Consider the following 20,597-nt stretch of genomic DNA (forward strand, 5'->3'; position numbering starts at 1 on the left):
TGGGAAGGTATGGAAAGACAGTGAGAAGAGGAAAAATGGGTAGGATTTCACCTAATTCAGTTTCATAAAAAGAAAAGAAGTAAATGGTATGTAGTACCAAGTCTCCTATAGATCGATCCTAGGCTTAATGTGGATTTTTTTTTTTTAGTGTAATTGGATTAGAAAAGATGTTGATAAAATTTTAGGAAAAACATTCTTAGAATTTACTTAAGGATCAGTATCATTTAAGATATTATACAATGGATAATATTCAGCACATATTAAATATCATATTTGAATGGTTTAAGGCAGAAACAAAAGTATAGGCGTGTGTATTGTATATATTGTTTTAAAAATTTCAGCCTACATAGAGAATTTCTGTGGAGCCTTGTGATTGAGTTACCACGCTGAAAACCACTTTTGAATCTCTGTAGCTCAGCACAATGCTTAACATGTAGTAAGTGCTCAATAAATGTTGAGGGAATGGCAACATAGCTTCTTTCAGATACTAGAAAGTCGAGCTTTCCTACTGAGGATCTGTTGTTTTTTGGATTGTGATAGTATTTTGTTGTTTTATTTTGAGAAATGTAATATTAATGATAATTTATCATAGCTTTTTGTTTTTCATTAGGACACTGCTCTGTTGAATGCTGTGCTTAGTGCTAATATGATCACCTCTTTGCTAGCTATGGACGCATGGTGCTTCCTTGCTCGGTACAACGTACTTACTTTTTTTAGAGTTTGGATTGATTTATAGTAGTGATTGACAGTAAATGACTTTATACTTGTAAGTTTATAGAAAAATTCTGTCTTGATAATCCTTTAACAGCCCCCCAAAATGGTTTGATTTCATATCATAACACTAAATTAGAGACTGAATTCCCTCTTTCCTTTCTTTGGTTCAAGTCAAAGAACCTATTGCTTAGGTAGTTTTGTATATTATGATATTCCTTGGCCATGGAATAACTGCAGTTTAGAATATTTAGTGCTTTATGGAAGTCATCTCCTTGCTTTTCTGAATAATTGTATAAATAATTGTATGAAGATTGCTTTCTCTTTAAATCACAGATATGGGACTGCTGAACTCTGTGCCCACCATGTCACCATAGTGGCTCATCTGGTGAGTAGAATTATAAGGCCTAAAACACTCACTTTCCTTGCACTTCCTTTGAGGATATGATATCTTAAAGTGAATATCAAAAGGAGAAATAGCATGGTAAATTGTTTTGACAGTTTCTTTGCTCTTCATTAATGCTGATGCTTTGAGAAAGATATACTAGAAAGAGTGTAGCACTGGGGAAATTGTCTCATATTTTCAAAATTTTATGGAGTTTCATTGGTTGTTCTGGGAAAGAAAGACTAGGTTGATTGAGGATAAATTTAAAATCGAATGTAAAGTAGAAAATAGGAGTTAGCTTTAATGTTGATGACCAAGAGTTCTTCTTACTGTCTCCTTCCCCCGTTTCTCTCTCTCTCTCTCTCCCCCCAATCCCCCTCTCTGAACTGACTTACAGTCTGACTCTTGATTTTGTTGTATCTCTTTCTGAGAGGGACTAAATGTGATAGTGATCGATGCCTTTTGGGAAAAGAAGTAATGCTTTGTGCAGAAGTAAAAGCACAGACGTAGAGAACAAACATATGGATACCAAGGTGGGGGTGGGGAAGGGGGGAGTGGGATGAATTAGGAGATGGGGATTGACATATATACACTTGATACTATGTTTAAAATAGATAACTAATGAGAACCTACTGTATAGCACAGGGAACCCTACTCAGCTTTGTGGTGACCTAAATGGGAAGGAAATCCAAAAAAGACAGGATATACGTATACGTATAGCTGAATCACTTTGCTGTACAGTAGAAACTAACACAACAATGCAAAGCAACTATACTCCAGTAAAAATTAAAAAAAAAAAGTGATGCTTTGTGAATGGATACAAAGAGAAAATTATTTAATGACAACTTATGTTAATCTTTTCAATGTTGGTCTTTTTTTGCTTTTAAATTCCAAGATGTTTATGTTCTATATAAGATGGTCATGACCTGCTTGGTTTTTTTTGTCCCTGGTCTTTGATAAAGATCTTATGTGGGTCCATGTGTCTTTTGTCTTTTAGTAGAGTCATTGTGTCATATATTTCTTGGTTTACCTTATAAGGATATTGTAGACTAAATCCAGTGAGTTGTATGATAACCAGACAGCCTGACATCTGTATCTCCATGGCTAATGGTCTGGAGCACTTACCTACTTTACTAAATCCTCAATACATCTTGCACAAAACAAAGAGTGTTTTTTAAGTTTTGTGTATTGTATCTACTTTAAATAAAAGCTCTCCTAGTACATTATGATAGGAATTTATAAAATCTTTTAATGAAGCTTCCATCTTATAGAGATTTACCTCTGCACTTCTGTGCTTAGATCTAAAACAATTCCATGAATTATCTTTGAGCAGGGGAATTAACATATCAAGTTATAATCAAAATGGTAATTAGAAATAGAAATTCCAAAGTATTGTTTTTAAGTAATATCAAAATTGTTTTCTCATTATAAAAGTAATCTAGGTTCGTGAAAGGGAAAAAATTAAATAAAGAAAAGCTCCAAGTTAAAAATTAAAATTACCCAGGTTATTTCCCAGAAAGAGCTGCTGTTAATATTTTGGCATATAAAAGCTTGTAAAAGCTATGCTTTTAAGTCAGTCAATCTCTCCTCTCTCTCCTGCCTTTCCCAGATAAAATCTTGCCCCGGAGAATGTCATCAGCTCACCAGCCTATCAGTACTATTGAGGCGCCTCTTCTTCTTCATGACCCCACCCCAGCAGGCAAGGATACCATCTGCGTCACTGTCTTTGCACACCTGAGGAGAACTGGATCCAGATACTTTGGAAGGCTTTTTGACCCCCATTTGTTCTACATTTAAATGCTGACATGATCTGAACATAAATTTTTAATGTCTTCATTGCTTTGGTTATTGGTTTTAGGTGTGTTTAGATTTTGATGTTAAAGAAAAGCCAGAGCTATACAGTAGTTAAAGTGATAAAAACAGATTTTATTCAGAGCTGTTGCAATAGGAGCAAAGAGACTTCAGTGTAGAACTGGGCTTATTTCTGAATACAGCATAAACTAGTGCGGATCTATAATCAAGGAGCAGGGTGGGGGCCAGTGGATAAAAATTACTAAGAAGAAGCATCAGGAGTCAGGGGGTGATTCTGGCTTGACAGGATTCTTGCTGAACACAGACCAGGATGATCAGATACCAAGGGTGAGGGATTTTTTCTAAATTGACTTAGCAGGATTCTTGCTAAAATTGGATGATGCAGGCCCAAAAAAGATGGACACAAGCTGGAGGTCAAAGGCTACTTGAGAGGAGGGCTAAGAAAAGCCTGACTTAAGTTTGGTCAAGGAGAGAGTCCTTATTAATGTCTTTGCTGCAAGTTACAGATAATCATTCTATTGGTAATTCTGTCTTCTTTCTCCTTGTTTCTCATAAATTGAAGATACTTGAAGTGGTTCTATATCCTCTGCCCCTTTTAACTTATTTTGAAGAACTAGAATATTAATTATGCTCTTAATGATAATGATACCTTTTTTTTTTTTAAGTAACTAAGTTGAACTTTTTGGGGAAAACAAAGTATGATGAGCCTTAGTTGTCTGCTACTGTGAGGAAAACAAACTCTGCTGTGACAGAGGAGATTGTACAGGTACAGGAACCTGTGTAGCCTTGCATAGTCCCTTGGACTAGTCAGTTTGGAGCTCCTTTGGGAGCTTTTTAAAAAATACAGGTTCTGGGACCTAAACCTGTGAATGGAGTGGGTATAGAGTGGTGGCTGTGAGGTGAGGCTCTTTAACTTGTTGTTATTGTTATTATTAAATTCCTACATGATTCTGACATGGATACAAGCTGGGGAAACACTGGGTTAGTGAAGGGGGTTACAGGCCTTGGTGCCTTGGCAAGTCATCCTATCTGAAACTGTTTCCCTGTCTACAAAGTGACAGATACGTGTAACCATTTTGAAAAATTTTGTAAGGACTTAGAGATAATATATACAAAACACTTAGCATAGTACCAGGCTTAGAGGATGCTCAATAAATGCTGGGAGTTATTTCTGACTAGAGTGTTTACCCCAAGCCCATGCCTGCTTTCCTGCCTGAGAGAGGTTGGCCAGGCACCAGAAGAACCCCACTGACCTCCTAGCTCTCTTCCTTACCGGTGTCTCCAAGGCAAAAAGCATACCAGGCCCACCTCACAGCCCTCTAGAAAACATGTTAGGGTTGCTGTTCTTCCCTCCAAAACTCCTCAAGAGTTGTCTGCTCCAGATCTCTTAGAATTTTAATATGTTTCTCTCCTCTATCAAATGTCTTACTCCTGGTTTCCAGTATACTGTTCTTCCTAGAAGCCCTGTTAACTGGGAGGCCCTTCCTGAAGAAGTGGGGTCTGGAAGAGATCCTCAGTTTTCTCACTTACAAAATGGGAATAAGATCCTTTTCCCAGGGTTGTGAAATTTTAATTTTTAGGATAATACAACTCAGAATGAATTAGCCCTGAGTTTTAGAAGCTTTGTTATAGATAAACTCTATGTTTAGAGATCTCTTACATACTCCTCAGTTTTCTAAATTTTTCCAAATAATTGCAGCTATCAGATATGTAAGTTATAGATAAATGAGGGGTTACTTTTAATTTTTTCCTTCAGTTATCAAATACTGATTTTTCCTGCTGTGGTCAAGTTACTGTACTAAAAATTAAGGGACAAACCTGAATTTGAATCCCTGTTCTGAGAGTCCTTGGGAGAGTTAGTTAATCCTAAAATTGAAATACTGTTACTCAGATGGCAGTTGTGAGACCAGAGGAGATAGAGAATATATATATATTATACATCAAGTGAGCATTTAACAAGTGTTAGTTCTTCTGTCATGCTCAGCTCTTTTTCCTTTTCTCTTAAGACTTGATCCCTCTTCTTAAAGTAGGCAGGGAGGAAACCTGTATTTTTTGAGACTGAAATATGGACCAGGCTTTGTACTAGGCACTTCAATTCTTTTAGTCCTTACATCAGCCTTGTGGGATAGATGATGATATTATGTCCATTTTACAGATGAAGAAATAATAACTCAGGGAAATTAAAGAACTACCCCAAACTCAAACATAATAAATGACTGAGCTGGGATTCCGATCAGATCTGTCTTGCTCGCAAATCTGTGCTCTTTCCACAGCTCCAGTATTCTTTTCAGTCTTCATGCAGCTACTTCAGGGGCCTCCTCTGTTTGTGGGCTGTTGACTCTGCCTCCTTACTCCCTTTTACCCTAGGAAATCTGCTTTTATTTAGACATACAAAGCTTGCTAACAAATTTTTAATAGTGTTTTGTTGCTTAAAAAACTTGGACTCCACTGCACTGTATCATGACATCTCAAGGAACATATAACCTAGTAGAAATTATAAATTTATAAAAACACTCATAATAAAAGGTAGTATGTGATGAGTGTCAAGACTGAGGTGCAAATCAGGTTTTGTTGGGTGTTTATTGGGGACGTGTGGTGTGGGAACAGGTAGGAATGGCGAAGCTGTTGAAGATGGTGGCATTTGAGATTCGTGCTAAAGGAAGGGTGAACTGGGAGGGAGTGGGCAGGAATAGAGAGCAAAGGTGAGAGAGCACGTGCTAGGGGAAAAGGAGAGGCAGGCAGTGAAGCTGGAAATAATTATTCTTTTGCATACAAGATGGTCTCTTTTTAGATAGTGAAATAAAATCCCAGATTTTGGATCTATGATGCAGCATTAACATAAATGAAAATAGTTAATCTCAGTATAGTGGTGTTTTACTTTAAAAAAGTATGGTGTCTGTGATAGATAATAATTTGGGGGGGGAATGCAAGTATATAAGGTGATTAAGATGTATCCACTGTTTCAATATGGGGAGTAATTACTGCATATCCTATTGTTCTTTTAGTGTGTGAAATTAACAATATTCCTGTTTTAGAGAAACAAGGAAAAGTACCAGGAGGTTACCTGAGGGGAAGGGATATAATATGCCTGATTTAAGCACATTAGTTGTTCTACCGTATTTATGTAAAGGAAAGATTACTTTATATATTTGCATTTTAAGCCCACTGGTGTATTTTTTCTCTTAGTGTTAAGGAGGGAAGTCATAATGCTCTGCGCATCATCCCCTTATGCTTCATTCCTTGTAAACTGTCAGCACTCGCAGTTTTAAATCTTGGAAATTGTGTTGAGGCCAAGGATTTCAAACTCAGAATAGTAAATCAATCAATCAGTCTTTGTATGTAACAAATCTTGGCAACACCTACCCTTTAATATTGTCCAGGATGTTATCATTTATAGTTCTATTTTGGGAATGGAACTCAGTCACTCACTGGACTTCATTATTATAAAGAAAGGTCTTGTTTGAACAGGTGTTTATTAGTTGGTACAATTCTCTTGGCTTTCCTGGAGCAGTTTGGTTTCATGAATAAAGCTGCTTATTATAATAGACACATAGCTCATGAAGGGATCCATTTTTCTGGCTTTATCAGCTATCCCAAAAGATAGCCACATGACTTTTCCCTTGTTTTGACTAAATATTTTAGCTAAATATTTTCTCTAAACAAAAGAAAATTCAAATATATAACGTAGAAGAGTTTCTCAGTCAAATTTAATATAGTGGGTTTTTTTTTCATTTTTGATATAGGAAAAATTTCATTCAACGAGTTTGGATTGTAAATTGAATTATTCTTCTAAAAAATTACATTAATATTCCTAGTTAGAGTATACCTAAATTAGTAAGTGCACCAGTTTTTGCTGTTTTTCCACCAGAAACTAATTTAATATTTTAACTCTTTTTTTTTAGAACTTTTGTTTTCCATTTTTATCTAGTCTGTTGACAACACGTTTTAAAACAGTTCTGTTTTCCTATTAAACTGGCAAGCACTTTGAATTATTTCAGTGGTAGAATGGATTTGCCAACCATACTATCCTGAACACTTGTGAATGAGTTTCATATGTTGTCTAAAGTAGAACAGAGCTGGTGGCTAGCCCATTGGAAAACTGAACCTATGACCTTTGCTTCTTTAAGTTCTCTATGATAATCAGCTGAGTAGTAAGCCACAAAAGTTGGCTAAATCAATCTCATTGGCATATTTGGGAATATTACTTTTGATTGAGCTGTGCAAGGTGATGAGTATACAAATTCTTAGGAAAAAATAGAATTATTGGGTAGGAGCATGTAAAATAGCTGATGTGACTAATAATGAAATACATTATTTAACATTTCTTAATGCATTTATATTGTGCTCCACTTAACCTGTGTTTTTCATTTTGGAAACAAATGCAGCAACAAGAATAATGGCTAAAATGTGTGTTCATTTAAGCTACCTTGGTCTGGTACCTTGTGATACTGCTATTCAGTTAAGAACTTTTAAAAAATATTAAATATGGAAGCTAATACTTAGCTTTGGTGTATCCATTCACTAGACTGTTTTATGTTACTTTTGTTTCTTTAACAATTTGTTTCAGGTGGAGTTTATCCAGAAATTTTCCCCAAAAGAAGCAGAAAATCTGCTTCTGTGGCAATATATTTCCTTTCAGGCATTACCTGCTGAGCTTAGGAAACAAACTGCACTTGAGGTCAGCAGATCAGGCACTGCACAGTGCAGGAAGTGGCTAAGCAGCAGTCGCACGTTGGGAGAACTTGAGTCTCTGGTAAGATAATTTTGATGCCCTTGATTCATTCAGTAGCTGTTTATTAAGCTCAGTTACTGGGGATGTATTGTTAAAAAGACAGACAGGTTAGAATCTAGCAAGAGGTTCAGATTTCTACATTGTACAAGTCTTTGAGAAACTACTATTATCTTGATTGATGTAAATGTTAGGGGGGGAGAGTGTCCGTAGCTCAAGACACATTGGAACAACATGAAACACATTATGAAATACTTTATTTGTAGTATTTTTGCTGACATATCTCTGGATTAGGCAGACATGAGTCTTCTATTTGATGTACAACCCTCATTTTACGCAAACCTCTTCAGAGCTTTTATGTACCTTTCTATTTAGAATGCTCCCTCTTAAAATAATGGAATAAAAAAGAAATTCATCTGTAAGTAAAGAAAAATACAATTTAAAAAACTGAATATAGTACATGTAGTTAAGTGTTTATTTGCTCATTCTTTGATTCATTCATTCATATTTTGAATGCTCATATGTGTCAAACTCTGTTTTAGGCATTGGAGATATATCAGGGAACAAAACAAAAATTCCTGCTCTCATGGACTTACATTCTAGCTTAGCTGTGGACAGAGAAGTAATAAATATATATATTCATAATATATATTATATATCGGTTTGTGATAAGTAGAGAAGAATCAAGCAAGGATGAAGACAGGGCATTCAAGGGGATGAGGACCTATTTGCAGTTTTAAATTATGAGTTCAGGGTTTTCTCAAGACTTATATTTCTATAATGAGTGTAAATGTTCTGATACTCTGTTACATGATGGCACTTGACCATAATCATCAGGATAATTTAAAGCATTTACATACATTGAAAGGGAATATAAATTTTTATGTGCCTTTATTTTGGGAAAAGTATTAATTACCTAGTTAGGAGTAGGTGAACTTGTTCAGATGTTGCAGTTATTGTGCACAGATTTCTATAGTAAAGACAAAAAGTCTTTTGTATTAGATAAAATAAAAGCACCTATTTTCTAAAATTCAGCAGATTTTTGCTCTATGACCAAAACTTTAGTTCAGCAGGTCACTTAACATGCTTACTTGTAAAAGGAAATAAGTAACTCATAAATTAAAAGCTGTATGGTAATTACATAAAATTAAGTGTGGTTGTTTGACGTATAATGGATGAAAGGCAAGGTTACTGATTGTTAACCATGCCCAAACCAACCCCATTCCTGGCCAGAGAGAGGTGATATATAGATAAGAGCGAATCCAGGGAAAATTGTCTTTAGTTTCAAATTCTAGATAGTGTACTTAGGTACTATATTTGTTTATTGAATGCAGTGTTGCTGAAAAATTTTAAAGTTTATAGAACAGCAGCAACAATAATCTGGTAACTTTAAAAGACTGCGAAGTACATAATGTAAAAATATAAAATTTTTAGTTGATGAAGATTATAAATTAGCTTGACCATACTGGCCATTTGTATCAAACCTATTTATTAAAATATGATGGTGTTTACATTTTGTTAAATTTTCAACCTAAAAGGAAAAGAAGTTTCTTTATTTAGAAAAATGAAGCAAATGTTTCTGTGTATAAGGAAAATTAGTTTTAGCAAAATATACATGTAAAAAAATATATATATATACATGTATTAAAGAAATCGCTGAAGAGATGGTTTTGGGTCTTAGAAATGTAATTCTACATGGGTTTTTATGAAGAGTTGTAAGTAACTGAAAACCTCCAGGTAATTGGGTTCCAGCTCCTTTAGACTGGTATCTAAACTCAGGTCCTTTCCCTGTCTCTCCCCTTTAGAACACAGTGCTCTCTGCTTTGCTTGCTGTATGTAATTCTGCTAGTGAAGCTCTGGATATGGGACAGCAAACTGCAGTTAAGGAAGTTGGGAGTCAGCTTTGGGCTCTTTTAAACATTAAACTGGTAAGGAAAGCAACTAATCATTTCCCTGAAAAACAAATAAAATATTGAAAAAAGAATAATACTGAAATTTCCCTGTAGAGTAAAATGTATGTAATTTATTTATTTATTTTTTGTGGTACGCAGGCCTCTCACTGTTGTGGCCTCTCCCGTTGCGGAGCACAGGCTCCGGACGCGCAGGCTCAGCGGCCATGACTCACGGGCCCATGTGGGATCTTCCCGGACCGGGGCATGAACCCGTGTCCCCTGCATCGGTAGGCGGACTCCCAACCACTGCGCCACCAGGGAAGCCCTGTATGTAATTTCTTTAGGTTCTTGGTAGAACTTGTGATTAGAACTTAAAATACCTACTAGTACTCTTTCAGCCAGTTGTATTTAAGAGTGTGATAGGGCTTTCCTGGTGGCGCAGGGGTTGAGAGTCCGCCTGCCGATGCAGGGGACATGGGTTCGTGCCCCGATCCGGGAATATCCCACGTGCCGCGAAGCGGCTGGGCCCGTGAGCCATGGCTGCTGAGCCTGCGCGTCCGGAGCCTGTGCTACACAACGGGAGAGGCCACGAAAGTGAGAGGCCCGCGCACCGCGATGAGGAGTGGCCCCCGCTTGCCGCAACTGGAGAAAAAGCCCTCGCACAGAAACGAAGACCCAACACAGACAAAAATAAATATTTTTTTTTAAAAAAAGAAAAAAGTGTGATAAAATTATATTAGTAAAACTAGAACCTACTGAAGTGAAAGTGATGTTCTAGCTAACTATTTTCAAGACCAGTTTGATCCTATTTTTTTTAAAAATCTCTTCTATTGTTTTCTTCTGTCTTTGGTTGGTATAGCTTGTTTGTTATTCCAGGGTCTTTTTATAAAATCTTTTGGGCAATGGAGAGTGATGTGGCTTAAAGGTGGAAGGGGCAAGTAAATGGATGTGGCTAATTGGTATTACTCTTTTCCAGAAAAGCCAGAAAGCCAAGTGATGAACAGGCTAGAATTAGAATGATGTATGTTCCACAGATCATTGTAGTTTAGAAATCATATTTAGTTAAATATCTAAGTATGACATTTAAGTTGAAATAAATGTGTGACCTCTGGTTGTCCCGGTCAGTGGAAGCTGAAGGCAACATTCACACTTGGGAAATAATAGAAATGGTTTTGCAGATGTCATCTTATCATTGAAGTTTATGTCTAAGGTCAGATTTCACTACTGCAGCATTTTGACTTCAATAAGTACTTTCCTCTCATCCTTAAAAATCATTCAATAAATATTCACTGAGGATCTCTCTTGGTGATATAGTTTACAATATCATGATAGAAACAATTATGGAGAGGAGAAATGGAATTTTAAGAAGACTAAGGAATAAGCAAGCTTTTTCAGTGACAGATAAAAGTAATTAGATCCCCATCTGAGTTAAATCTTGGTTTGAAACATGGCTCTGCTTTTTCCTAGCTCTGTGATCTAGAGCAAATTATTTAACCTTTCTGCCCCTTTTTCTTATTAAAGTGATAATACCTATCTCACAGTTATAAGGAATAAGTGAGGTAATAAAGTGCTTAGTATATATAATAAATGCAAATGTTGCTATTCTCATGTAATTGAAAATTTTCACCAAAATTATTTTGTGCTTATTTAAGGTGACAGGTCAACCTTATGTTCAACAGACACTCTGCCTTTTACTTCCACTGCTGGGATTTTTCATTCAAACTCTAGATCCTCAGCTGATAAGTCAGGTAAGAATAGTGAGCAAGTTATCTGCTCTTCTCTATCTCCTTGATGCTGAGTAGTCAGACCTTTTTCATTGTTGCTGCTAACTGCTCAGGAAAAATCCCTGAGGTTAGGAGTCATAGTTTACGTGTGAACCCTGCATTCATAGCATTTTCAAAGGCATGCCAGCAGCTGTGGGAGTGTGGAATATAACCACCATGGACTTCAGGATAATCCTCATTGTTTCTTTGAAGAAATAAAATGACTAAGGAGGAGCGCTACTGAATTTTCTCTCTGGCCCCCAGCTTGCGTGGCAGAACAGGGGTCACTGTGGGATCCGTGTGGTGTTGCCTCAGGTATGCCTCACTTTTGGAGGTTCTAAGCGATGGAGAGAGGGAAAAACGAAGAAGGCCTTCATCTTACCTGAAGTGATTTGAGGCTTTGGAATGAGTCCATACTGGACAGACTTGATCCCCAAATACAGAAGTGGCTTACGCTTACAGTCACTTAAGAAACAAAAACTGTCCCAAGGTAACGCTAACCTTTCCTATTCAGGAGGATGATAGAAGAAGTAATACCCTGTCACAGCATATTGCAGAATGAGACTAGCAACACTTCGTTTTTAGTAACTCTGGTTTCTGGTTGTGCACATGAAGAACTTAGCATTAACAAATATTTACTAATTAGGTATATTTTAAATTACCATTATGTGTAATTACAGAGAATGAGAATATAATTGACTCAAATTATGTTGATTCTGAAGATTCTAGTTTTTGAAAAATTAAATAGTGATCGTTTTAATGTAAATAATTTTGTCTACCTTCAAAAACTCCAAATAACATTTTAAAATTTCAACATAATTGTTCATTTAGATATTGCCTCCTTTATAGACTAGCTCAGTGCTCCTTTAAACCAAGGGTTGGCAAACTATGGCCTCCTGGCTAGATTCTGCCCTCCTGTTTTCAGCACAAGTGCTAAGGATGATTTTTACATTTTTAAAGGTTAAAAAAAAATGTGTGTGTGTGTGTGTATGTATATATATGTAACAGGGAACATGTTGCCTGCAAAGCCTAAAATATTTACCATCTGGCCCTTTACAGAAAGTTGGCCAACCCATGTTTTAAATAATGAACTTCTCTCTCTAGAATTTAAAATACAATATAATTTTTGAAGATTTAAAAGAAGAGCACTGGTATATCATTTTTCAGAAACACATGGATTTTTCATTTTTTTACAGTGGTTGGTAGGACTGATGTTGTAATGATTGACTCAGTCATTTTGTTTTATTAAAATTCCACCTGTGAAGTGTAGGCTTTGTGGAATGTTCGACTGTCCTGGGTTTGGTTTTGTTTCCCCTCCTACATACCCATCAAAATCTTAGTCATGTCTCTACAAAGCATTTGTTTTCACTTATAACTGTTCTTTGGTCTTTGTGCCCTTAGGTAATAACTTTGCAGACCTCACTACTCAAATCAGAGCCTCCTGACCATGTTCGTTTGGCAGTTCTTGATTTTCTGTCTTCCCTGGGAAAACTTTTTATACCTCAAGCCATCCAGGTAATAATACTCTTTTAATTCTTTTGTTCCCATGTTAACAAAATCTCTAAGAATTACTGATGGATTTTCAGGCTTTAATTTCTGAAATTCTGTGGATTGTTGACAAAGAAAATTGGGGGAAAAATATATTTTGTGAAGAGAGGGTGACTGTCAAAATAGAACTCATTTTATTTACTTTTAGAAAAATATATGTTGACATACAAGTAATTTATAGGGTTGGCTATGGTGTGAGATTTATTCTAGTCAGGCTCTAGCACACAAAGTTCCTGAGGAAGGAAAACATATTTATGTCTTCTAGAGAGTGGTGTATAATGAGGAAATGGGGTGATTTATAAAAGTTATTCTCTTGGTTTTATATCCATGAAAGGCAGCCTCTTTGTTTAAGACGATATTTTTGAAAATGTTGCAAAGTATATATAGAGTTGACAAATGGATATTTATAAAACTGTAAAGGCCTGGCAATACACTTCTACTGAACTTTACGATATGCTTCACAGCAAAAGGAGGTCTTCCTCCTAAATTGAGTTTTTTCTTCCTTATTACTGTCTGGTCAAAACAACAATTCTAGACAGTTGACCTTTTTTTCCCACCTCCACGGGAGATATTATACTGTAAAGAGTTCAGTGATGAGAACTTTTTACGTTAACTTGAGCAAAAACATGATGGACGGACATTATCTCAGTACGTGTTGATTAAAACCTTTGAAACCAAAAATTGAACTGGTTAGTTTCTAAAGGGCCGTCCTGTTCACAGGTAAACAATACCATACCATTTGTTTTCATCACGTAAGGTGTCTCATGAGGTAAGTGTGTACTCGCCAGCTTCTTTTCAACTCTCTGGACAAAAGTATTCAAAGATACTTGGATTTGAGCTATCTTCTTTTTAGCATAAAACGAATGTATTCTAAAATGCTGCTTCATTAGTGCATAACTACTGACCCTAATGGGCCCAGAACCTATGGAACAAATGTTTTATTAGCAGACATTACCTTACATATTCCCAGGAGTGAAGTTAAGGTGTGAAGAAATTTTGGGGATTCATCAGCATATGAGAGGCATTTGAAGCCACATGATGAAACTGATTCATTTATTCATTCAAGAAAAAGCTTGAGTTCTTGCTATGTGTCGGGCACTATTTTAATCACTGGGGGTTCAGTAATGAATGAAACTAATAAATACTGACTCAACTGTTGGGAGGCAACAGACTAATAAAGTGGGGATATATGTAGTGTACTAAATGGTGGTGAGTGCTACGGAGAGAAATAAAGCAGGGAAGGGGAAGAAAGAATGTGTATGTTACGGGGGCAGTCTTAAATCGAACTTTGTCACTGGAGTCCTCACCACGGTGACATCTGGGTAAAACCTGAAGCTGAGAGAGCAAGCCAAGCAGGTATCTGGGGAAAGCATTTCCAGAGCAGGGGAAATAGTAAATGGAAGTCCCCGAGATGGGAGCACGCCTGATAGGAGAGCTAACGCAGAGGAAGTGGGGCTTTGCAGGCTGTGGTGAGGACTTTGGTTTTTACTCTGAGGGAAACGGGAAGCTACTGGAAGGATTTGAGCAAAAGAGTGCCATGATTTAACATGTTTTAACACGTGTTCACTGGGACAGAATTATGGAAATTTGACAACGTTAGAATAATCAGTGTACTCTGCTGAGGTTTTCCTCTATTTAATAAGGTTTGGTTTTCTTTCTAGGACAAAATTCTGCCCCACCTATCTTCTGTTTTTGCCTTACTGCTAGCTGACAGGAATTGGCTACTAGAACAACATTCCTTGGAGGCGTTTACTCAGTTTGCTGAGGTAATTAGAAGGCCAGTCTATCACAGTGACCTCTAAAATAATTTAGTATCTCAGATATTCCAAAACATTCCAGAAACATTTATTGAGCTGCTTTTTTATCTCAGTCATAATATTTTCTGCTGGAGGATATATTACTAGTCATCTATTTTACAGGACCTAAAAATGAGGCCCAGAGAAGTGAGGTGACTTTCCTAAGGTCCTATGAGTAGTAACAATCACAACAGGCGTTCAGACCAGGTGTACTAACTCAGACACTATTTTGGGGTCGGTTGAGAGTACATTTCATCTCCACCTATCACAGGGGCTAGAGTTTGAACAGGGGCTAGAGTTTGATGAACACAGACCTGTTAGCTTGGTTCTGTAGAGAAGGCGACCCTGCCGTTGGGTTACTTTTACCCACGGTAGTGCAGCGTGCCTGTGGTCATAAGGGGGCCCAGAGATGTTGGGATGACTGGGCAGAAGTCATTACAGCTTACAGCTCCACACTTGTGCAGAATATTGTGTTAATTATCCTAAGGCATCCTGAAATAACTATGAGCTTATTATCTTTTGAGTATCCTCTGGCACTGAGTATTTTCTTTTAAAATGCATTTTTAATTAAGGTAGCTCTTAATACTCATGTACTTGTCTTTGCAAGCTGTTGAAATATACTGAAATTAGTTTTGTCAAATTTTTTAATAGGGAACAAATCATGAAGAGATAGTTCCACAATGTCTCAGTTCTGAAGAAACAAAGAAGAAAGTTGTATCTTTTCTGGAGAAGGTATTTTATTTATATAGAATCAAAATAGTAGTGGCACATACTTTTGTTCTTTATCATGTTACTTTTTTTTTTCAAATTATAACCAAGTTGAATATCTTTGTTAGCTCCAGTTTTTCACAGTGCTTAACACAGTGGTGACCCACATTATTATTAAGCAGTTGGGACCTCATTACAAGTCAGAAGTAAAACACTTTGGAGTTGCTCTGCCTGTAGCTTGGGATACTATTGCATTGATCGTTCAGGCAGTGAGATGAAGAATGAGGATCCCTCACCCGTTACTCATCATAATTAGATTCACATGTAGAATCGTAGGCCTGCGAGGATCATGTTCACTCCTGTAATTTAGTCACGGCTTTTCCAAACAGTGACTTTCCAAACTGTTGAATCATATGGCTCCCATATTTGTGCATGCTTTGAAACTTATATGGAGATAGTGGTAGGATGTAAGTTAAAGGTTAATTGAAGCACTCATAGAACAGTTACACCACAAATTTAGAATGCTAGGAGAAAGTGAATTATGCTTAAGTACTTAATTTTTTTTTGTTTGTTTGTTTGTTTTGTTTTTGTTTTGCGGTGCGTGGGCCTCTCACTGTTGTGGCCCCTCCCGCTGTGGAGCACAGGCTCCGGACGCGCAGGCTCAGCGGCCATGGCTCACGGGCCCAGCCGCTCCCCGGCATGTGGGATCCTCCCGGACCGGGACGCGAACTCGCGTCCCCTGCATCGGCAGGCGGACTCTCAACCACTGCGCCACCAGAGAAGCCCTTAATTTTTTAATATAATCTCATTATTGAACTGGACTGTGTCTCTTATTATTTTTATATATGCATATATTACATATCAGCTGGATGATAAGTAAGTGTGGGCACATGTTGCTTTTAACAATTTCTCACCCTATTCAGTAAAGGCTGTCAGACTATCATTTTTCTGTAGGGAAGGAGAACACTGTGGAATAATTTTACCCAAATTACACTGAGGATACATTCAGATGACTCCAACTTACTTCCAAATTTGCTTAGTTCACAGGCTAAACCAGAGCAGTTTAACATCCGGCACTTAAACACGCAGGCCTTTCACCTTCTGAATATCACACCATTTTAATATTGAGTAGAGAATGCTAATGTTGATGTTTGCTTGGTTTTTCATGGTCTCTGGCAGACGGGGTTTGTAGACGAAACTGCAGCTGCCAGAGTGGAACGTGTCAAACAGGAAAAAGGTACTTTCTGGGAGCCCTTTGCTAAAGTTACTGTAGAAGAAGCAAAGAAGTCATCTTTACAGGTATGGACTGCTTTTCAGTGTGGATCAAGCTTTAATAAGAAATTCTGCCTTATTACTTACTGATAAAACAGAAACTAGCATGGTTCTTGGCCTCATACTGAATATCAAAATAAATAGATCTAGACATGTAAAATGGTTTTATGGTAGCTACTCTTAAAAATCAAATTTCTTCTTCCTGAAAGGTTATCAACACATAGAACAGAGGAGGGACTACAAAAAAAGTTTTAAAAATCATACAAAATATACTCTTAACATAACTGTCAATTATTTGTAGTAACCTTTGGGAAAGTTATGTCTTTATACCAGTGATGCTACAAATGCAGTAGTTTCTGAACCACAGAAGAAAACCAGTTAACTTACCTTCCAAAATGTTTACTTTGATCCTGTGCCTCATTCATCAAATCAGCCTAAGAGTTTTTGGCACTGTCTAGAAATCACATCTACCTATTAAAAGGCAGAAATCTGATACCTCTAAGGATATTGTTTTGAGCAGTAATAGTATATTTGGAACGGTAATCCATAATGGTAAATTTAAGTTACAGTTCTCATTAAAAAAAAACCAAAAAACTTGTTTTTAAGACATGTTAACTTTTATGCCTTACATCTGTAAAGTTAAATGTATCAGTAGTATAAATAAGCCCTCAAGAATTTATATGTTATGACCTTCCTTAGGAAGACAGGGATTATAAAAACTGTCTTGGCCCCAATCCTTCCTCCCCTTCCTGGTGCGGTGATGTTAGAAACCGTGGCAATTTACTGAACTGGCTCCGAAAGCATCATTATAAACTCAGCATTAAAAAGAAAAACAGCAGGCATTTAGAAAATTCATATTTGGAGCTTTTTTGTAAGGACAGGTTTTATGGCTAAAGAATACTCACTGGAAGTTACTGGACAAGGCAGCACTTCTTAGTTTCCTTCAACCTTGAGCATTAATGGTAGTAGCAGCCTGAATCCCTGTGACAAACCAAAAATGCCTTCACATCTCTCCAGACGCTTGCAGGGGGCGGGTGCCCTCCTGCGCTTGTGAACCAATAACCGGAATAAAATTTTCATATAAAACTTTACAGGTTTAGAATTTGTCCTTATAAGCTTTACCCTAGTCCAAAGGAAAGTTCTTTATTTTTACCATTTTGGAATGGGTATCATGGCACTACTTGTTTTTCTCATTTGCCAGCCTTCTGCAAAAAGAGCCCGTCACGAGCTCCCCTTGGAAGAAGAGTACAGGTCAGCACTGCAAGCAGCAACAGCGGCCTTGGAGGCAATCGAGTTATTACTCCAAAAGTCTCCTCCTCCAGACTGGCTTCTGACAAAAATGGAGACACTCCAAGAAAGGATTGATAAGCTAAAACATCACGTATTCTAGGGTGAAAACTGAATGGACTGGACCATATTATCGCTAGGTAAGAGCTGGATTTTTTTTTTGTCATCCTACAGTGCATTTCACCTATAGATGAAAATATTGATGTAATTATATGTCTGTACATTTTCTAACACATAAAACTTTTCTAAAGTTGCTTCTAGTTAAAATAGTCTTTATTGGACATTTAGAGAACAGGATGGTGGGGATATATCTCATGAAGAGCTTTGGTACAAGGTAATAATACAGGAACAGTCGGTAACTCACTCAGTACATCTGTAAACAAATAAGCTGCCTAAGGAAACCTTAGCAATTTAAAATCATTTATACACTTTATAGCTAAAATTTTTTCAGTAAGTTGATTTCATAATAGAGCTTACTCTTCTGACAAAGAAATAGCACAAAATTAAGCTAATCAGCTTGAGTTTTTGTATTTATTTTCTTTACTTCCAGAATTGTTCTGGAAAAAAGCAGTAAGGTCAACCTTTCCACAGCCACTTGCTCTTCACAGAAACTGGCCTCAGTCAGACACACAGCCTCTTCCTCTGAGAAGGGCTCTGAACCTCTGCACCGCCCAGGGCTCCCCGCCAGCACGCCAGGTCTCACACTTCTGTCGGCACTGACTGGAAAAAGAGCTCCTGGTATGAGAAAAACAGGATGCTTTTGGGTTTTCTTGTCTGCAGAGCCTGCTTTTGAGGTATTTGATTTTTTAAAAAAGGAATCCATTTTCCTAAAGATTAACTCACATCCGTTGTCACCAGTTATTTTCTTCCCAGTTCAGATCGCCGTCTTCTCCCCAGCCTGCAGTCTCTCCCTGCAACAAGAGAAAGCAAGCCAAGGGCAACCTGCTGAAACAAATCATGTTCAGATTTGAAAGATCAGGAATTGAAAAGGGGCGCAACGCGTGTGTTTTGATGCCAGAATACATTTCCTTGTACTAAGTAAAATAATTTACTGGACTAGGAAGCTGAAAAGTAGAATTACTTTGGTTCCAGAATTACAAAACCACAGTATTGGAAAATAACGTACCAAGGACCATATAAGCCAATAAAATCAGCTTGATGACACCACATTCTTGGTTTAATCCCTTTTCCAGACAAAAAAGATGATTATTGTAAAAAGTGGCCCATTTATTAGCCCAAGCACTGCTACATTTTTCTAGGGGACGAAAGATGCCATTTATAGGAACTGATCTTATTCATTTTATACTTGATCATGTTATCCAATTGTGGACATCAATCTTCTCTCTCACTGGGAAAACAGCATGTTTGCTATCAGTGGGACAGTGCAGCTGCTACATGTGAGGGAAGCATAAACTAGTAGCACAATTTAATAATCCTCACCTCAGTAATTTCTGCTGCAGCAAATTTTGAGGAAAAGTGCATCACTGATGAGACGTTATCCTTGTTGGGAGCTACTGTTTCTGTCCTCAGTTCAGGTAAAATAAGAATAGCAGCTGAAGGCTTAATTTCTGGGATCATATCAGCAAACCAGTCCAACTCTGGGTCTTTTACTGGCTTCTTTTTCACCTGTATAGTAAACTCCTCTCCTAAACCAAGTTCTGATGGAACTTTAAGGTGCCTTTCTTGTGACAACACTTTTGGTGGCTTGGTTTGGTCTGGGTCATCCCTGCTTCGTGCAAGACTGGTCTTTTGGGGTAGGCTTGATTTCAAAGGCGTGGCCTCTTCAGTGAGTGGACGCAAAGTAGGAGTGGCCTTTTGCTCCCCTGAGGAAACAGGTCTTGCAGTCGTGATTCCACCTCCCGGGTTTATTTCAGTATCTACGCTGCTGGGCTCAAAGTCATCCCAAGCCGCCTCCTCTGCATTCAAGTCGGTGAATGGGGACCTGGCAGCAGCATGGGGGTCTGCAGGGCAAATCTCTGTGTCAACAGGTTTGTCCTCAGGCTCCTCAGGCTCGCTCCAGTCAGGCCACTCTTCAGACTTTTTAGAACTCGACGGGAACTTTTCACTGTCTCCTGAGGTGATTTTCACATCTGAGATTCCGTTGATGGGAAATTTAACAGGCTGAGAAAACTGATCGCCTGTGGGGGATAAGTACAAGAATTATTCTCATAAAACGTTGGTTTTAAGAACAAGCAATATATTTAGGAGAAAGTTAACAGATCTATACAGAAACGTATAGATCCAATTCCTTGGAAATATCCATGTACACTGAAGTATGAGATATCCCAGCAGAACATAAATCAACAAAGATATAAGTTAAATACTTAAATCGTAATTTGATGGAAGCATCCCAAGCAACAACTAACTGGAGCATCTAATCCTTTACTAAATATTCAGACATACTGTTTATTGGCATAACTGTCTACAAACAAAGATAAAAATGTTCTAAGCCAGGCGATGTTACCCTTGAGATGTTAATTACGTACACCCTGAAAAAGTGTTGTGTGCTCAAATACGTTTGCCTCGCCCAACATATCCTCATTTTAAACAGATTTTCTTAAGTGCAGTCAAGTCACTGCAGTCTTGTGCAGTGTGGTCTGATTCTGTGCTCAATTCCCCAAACTTATTTAACCACAGAACTTCTCTTTCACAGCACACCTATTAACATCTTCCAGCACTATCATTCTTCCAAAA

At 37.5% G+C, this 20,597-nt stretch overlaps 2 protein-coding genes across 2 annotated transcripts in view; one reads left to right on the plus strand and one right to left on the minus strand.

Moving 5' to 3' along the window:
* The window catches only part of LOC136142870 (FIGNL1-interacting regulator of recombination and mitosis-like), a 32,476-nt gene extending 14,470 nt beyond the window's left edge, over positions 1-18,006 (plus strand). Inside the window, exons 7-15 of the mRNA XM_065901205.1 lie at positions 1,048-1,099; positions 7,476-7,661; positions 9,443-9,565; positions 11,182-11,277; positions 12,694-12,807; positions 14,502-14,606; positions 15,288-15,368; positions 16,524-16,643; positions 17,818-18,006. Coding sequence (XP_065757277.1) covers positions 1,048-1,099; positions 7,476-7,661; positions 9,443-9,565; positions 11,182-11,277; positions 12,694-12,807; positions 14,502-14,606; positions 15,288-15,368; positions 16,524-16,643; positions 17,818-18,006 — 1,066 coding nt within the window. The remainder of the gene's footprint in view (positions 1-1,047; positions 1,100-7,475; positions 7,662-9,442; positions 9,566-11,181; positions 11,278-12,693; positions 12,808-14,501; positions 14,607-15,287; positions 15,369-16,523; positions 16,644-17,817) is intronic.
* A 709-nt stretch (positions 18,007-18,715) lies between these two features.
* The window catches only part of SCYL3 (SCY1 like pseudokinase 3), a 33,269-nt gene continuing 31,387 nt past the window's right edge, over positions 18,716-20,597 (minus strand). Inside the window, exons 11-12 of the mRNA XM_065881000.1 lie at positions 19,344-20,041; positions 18,716-18,814 (exon numbers count right to left, since the gene is read on the minus strand). Of these exons, the coding sequence (XP_065737072.1) occupies positions 18,755-18,814; positions 19,344-20,041 (758 nt within the window). The 3' untranslated portion in view covers positions 18,716-18,754. The remainder of the gene's footprint in view (positions 18,815-19,343; positions 20,042-20,597) is intronic.

Source organism: Phocoena phocoena, chromosome 1 (genome assembly GCF_963924675.1).
Source record: "Phocoena phocoena chromosome 1, mPhoPho1.1, whole genome shotgun sequence".
Taxonomy (NCBI): domain Eukaryota; kingdom Metazoa; phylum Chordata; class Mammalia; order Artiodactyla; family Phocoenidae; genus Phocoena; species Phocoena phocoena.